This window comes from Humulus lupulus, chromosome 6 (genome assembly GCF_963169125.1).
Source record: "Humulus lupulus chromosome 6, drHumLupu1.1, whole genome shotgun sequence".
In the NCBI taxonomy this organism is placed as follows: Eukaryota; Viridiplantae; Streptophyta; class Magnoliopsida; order Rosales; family Cannabaceae; genus Humulus; species Humulus lupulus.
Window position 1 is genome coordinate 142,591,222 of NC_084798.1, and position 3,622 is coordinate 142,594,843.

Here is a 3,622-nt window from a genome sequence, read left to right on the forward strand (position 1 = left end):
ATCACACATGGGTTAAGCACACAAATCATACAAAATTCATCATTATCTAGCATCACATTCAGTACAATCCATAGTTCTCATCATTGGCCACTACATTCAGCAAGACCAACACAAGAAAACACACAAACAAATAAAAAATCTGACTAAAAAAAACAAAAACATAAAAAATAAACCCAACAATAGACAAAATGAAATTGTTCCCTTCCCCCACACTTAAATAGTACATTGTCCATAATGAAAATAAAATGAAACACAAGGAAAAGAAAGCTCCCTCAAGTATGCTTTTTTTAACGTCGTTAGCTCGACTGAATGCTACTCTCCAAGATCTTTATGTTGGGTATTTCAATGAAGTCTCCTCCCCCTTTATCTTACCAGGAGAATCAAACACATTGAATTTGATAACTTCACCATCAAATTCCATTGAAAATGTTTCTGCTATAACATCCAACTTTGTAGTTGTTGTCATCAAGAATGACCTCCCAAATAAAACCGATGTCGGATTGGGTATTTATGCATCCCCCATTTCAAGTATATAGAAATCTGCTGGAAAGACAAGTCCATCAACCTTTACCAGCACATCTTCAACTACCCCTAAAGGATAAGCATTAGTGCGATTGGCCAACTGAACAATAACTCCTGTCTCCTTTAGTGGCCCAAGATTTAAAGAAGCATGTGATGAATATGACATGACACTAATCAATACTCCCAAATATATCATACACCGCTCAATCCTTTTATTCCCAATCATAAAAAGAATTGTAAGGGTTCTAGGATCCTTGCATTTTGGTGGCAGCTTCTTTTGGAGAACAACAGAGACGTTCTCCCCCACACTTATCTTTTCATCACCCTTCAATTTTCTTCTTATTCATGCACAACTCCTTCAAAAATTTAGCATAACGTGGCACTTGTTTAGTAGCATCAAGTAATTGAATGTTTACCTCAACTTTGCAAAAAGTCTCAAGAATTTCCTTGTCCGCTTCCTCTTTCTTAAACTTTTTCAACCTGCTTGGAAAAGGCGGACGAGGGACATAGGTTGACATAGTTGATTTATGTGACTTTTTCTGCATTTATGGTTCATCATGGATGGAGATGTCTACTACTTGCTTTTGCACTGGAGCTGGTGATGACGGTTGTGTGGGTGGCTCATTTTGTATACCACTTTGTAGTGTTATCGCACTTACATTCTCCTTGGGATTCCTCTCAGGTTGTGAAGGCAATTTATTAGAAAGATGAGCTTCCAACCTGTTATATGATGCCGCTAGTTGAACCACCTGATTCACCAAACTTTTGATGGACACTTGGGTAGTTTGTTGAAACTGAAGCATATTTGTAGCAATTGCATCGATTAAATCTTCAGTAGAGGGTTTTGCACTTGGTGGTTGAGCAGCTTTTGGTGCTTGTGATGGTCTAGGTGCATAGTTCTGTTGAGATCGTTGTTGAAGAGAAAAACTAGGTGGTCTCACAGGTGTAGACCATGGAACAACTTGTTGGTGATTCGCATAACAAAAATTTGGATGATCATGCCAGCCAAGATTATAAGTTTGTGAAAAAGGTTCATAGTACATCTGACGTAATTGACTTGGGAAATTACCTACAACATTAACACCCTCAGTCTCTCCCTCAAATAGAGTAGGGCAAGTATCAGTAGCGTGCCCCATAACCTGACGTATTACACATGGCCACACCTGTTGGCCTAAAGCAAGTTGTTGTACCACTGCAATTAATTGAGCTAATTGTTGACCAAGCTGATTAGCATTAGAAGTGCTCACTTCATTAACTGATTTGGGTGGTGGATTAGGATGTTGGCGAATGCCAAACTGTTGTGAGTTGGCAGCCATATTAGAAATCAAGCTCCTGGCTACATCATCAGTCTTATCAACTAGTGACCCCTCCCTCGCCCACTGGTTGCATTGATCATACTCTTATCCAATGGCTGTAATTCTTCATAAAAGTACTGGATTAGGAGTTGTTCACTTATCTGATGATGAGGGAAACTGGCACACAACCGCTTGAATCTCTCCCAATACTCATATAATGACTTCCCAGTTTGTTGGCGAATGCCACAGATTTCCTTCCTTATACTACCAACCTTAGATGTTGGGAAGTAACACTCCAAGAACATTGTCTTCATTTCATTATAGGTATTAACAGTTCCTAGAGGAAGGTAATATATCCATTCCTTTTCACCATCCTTCAAAGAAAATGGAAATTCTCTTAATTTAATCTGCTCTTCAGTTACTAACGCTGGTTTCATACTAGAGCAGACTATGTGAAACTTTGTCAGATGCTTGTTTGGGTCCTCTCCTGGTAGCCCATGGAAAGGTGGTAATAAATGTATGAGGCCCGACTTGAGTTCAAATTTAACGTCCAACACTGGATATTGAATACACATAGGTTGATGATCTAGATTTGGCACTGCCAACTCTTTCAGCATCCTTTCCTGAGCCATCTGAGACTTAACTGATATTTCAGATTCAGAATCATCGTCAGATGGTAATGGTATTTGTACTGGATTGTTTTTCTTTTAAGGTTGAAAGAGTGGATTGTCAGTGATAGTCCTTGAAGAGTAGGACGAGGATGTCTCAAGATATTGCTTTATGGCTTGTAGTCTTTCTTGAGCATTGTCGCCAAACATATACACAATAGTCCCTGGCAACGACGCCAAAAATTTGATGCGTGTCGTATACCACATCAAATTTAACAATTTTTTTAATACTTCTAATTATTTTAGTATAATAGCAAGCACAGGTCGAACCCATGAGGACTATTGTTCACTTTATTATTCAATAATTAACACTAAGAATTAAAAAGGGGGCTTTAGATTTCGAAATCAAAATTAAATAACATAAACTAGAAAGAAAATAAAGATTGATATTACGATATTAAGAAACAGTTAAATATTAATATTTACCCTCAACAATCATTCCCAATCACTAATAATAAATATTATTCCAATTTCTCAATTAAACTATTAACCCCACAGATAACGCTGAAGCAGACAATTATCTCAGTCTCCCTATTACAAGTAATCAAGGCGAAGCGCTCAATAATTAACTCTTTTAGCCAAGTAATAAATCTATGAAGCATACAATCTATTTAACTTAGGTAAAATATTAAGTCCTATGGAGACACGCTAATCTAGGCAATAAATTAATGAAGCATATAATTCATTTAACCTAGGTTCTTTTTTTCATCACAATCAACAATTCTTTTGACATTACTATTAATTGCAATTGATCACATGCACTTAGAATCCTAAACTATTAGGTGAGTAGCAATTCTAAATGACAATTGAATAATGTAAAATCTTAATTAGTTGGCCACCTAACAAGAAATCATAAACTTCATAACATTCAATTGGAAAAATAGAAACAATTTAATATTGAGAGAAACTAAAGAATAATACTCATTATCAACAATCAAGAATTCATGTCTTGGGTTTTGAATTAACCCTTAACCTAAAAAAGAACCTACTCCATTATAGCAATCATAATCACAAACATAATTATAATTAAAGAGATTAAGGGAAGAAAAGAAACTAGATTGATGAACAATAATGTTGTAGTGTTGTAGTCTTCTCTCTAGCCATTTCTGAGTCTTTTTCTCTTAAAAACCGTAATAA

The 3,622-nt window shown here is 36.2% G+C and overlaps 1 protein-coding gene across 1 annotated transcript; it reads right to left on the reverse strand.

Moving 5' to 3' along the window:
- Nucleotides 1-508: 508 nt before the first annotated feature.
- Nucleotides 509-1,838, reverse strand: LOC133785509 (uncharacterized). The gene is made up of 3 exons (XM_062224736.1): nucleotides 1,182-1,838; nucleotides 939-1,061; nucleotides 509-847 (listed from the first exon to the last, which is right to left on the reverse strand). Exons 1-3 carry the CDS (start codon nucleotides 1,836-1,838, stop codon nucleotides 509-511), a joined length of 1,119 nt encoding a protein of 372 aa, XP_062080720.1.
- Between the last annotated feature and the right edge of the window lie 1,784 nt (nucleotides 1,839-3,622).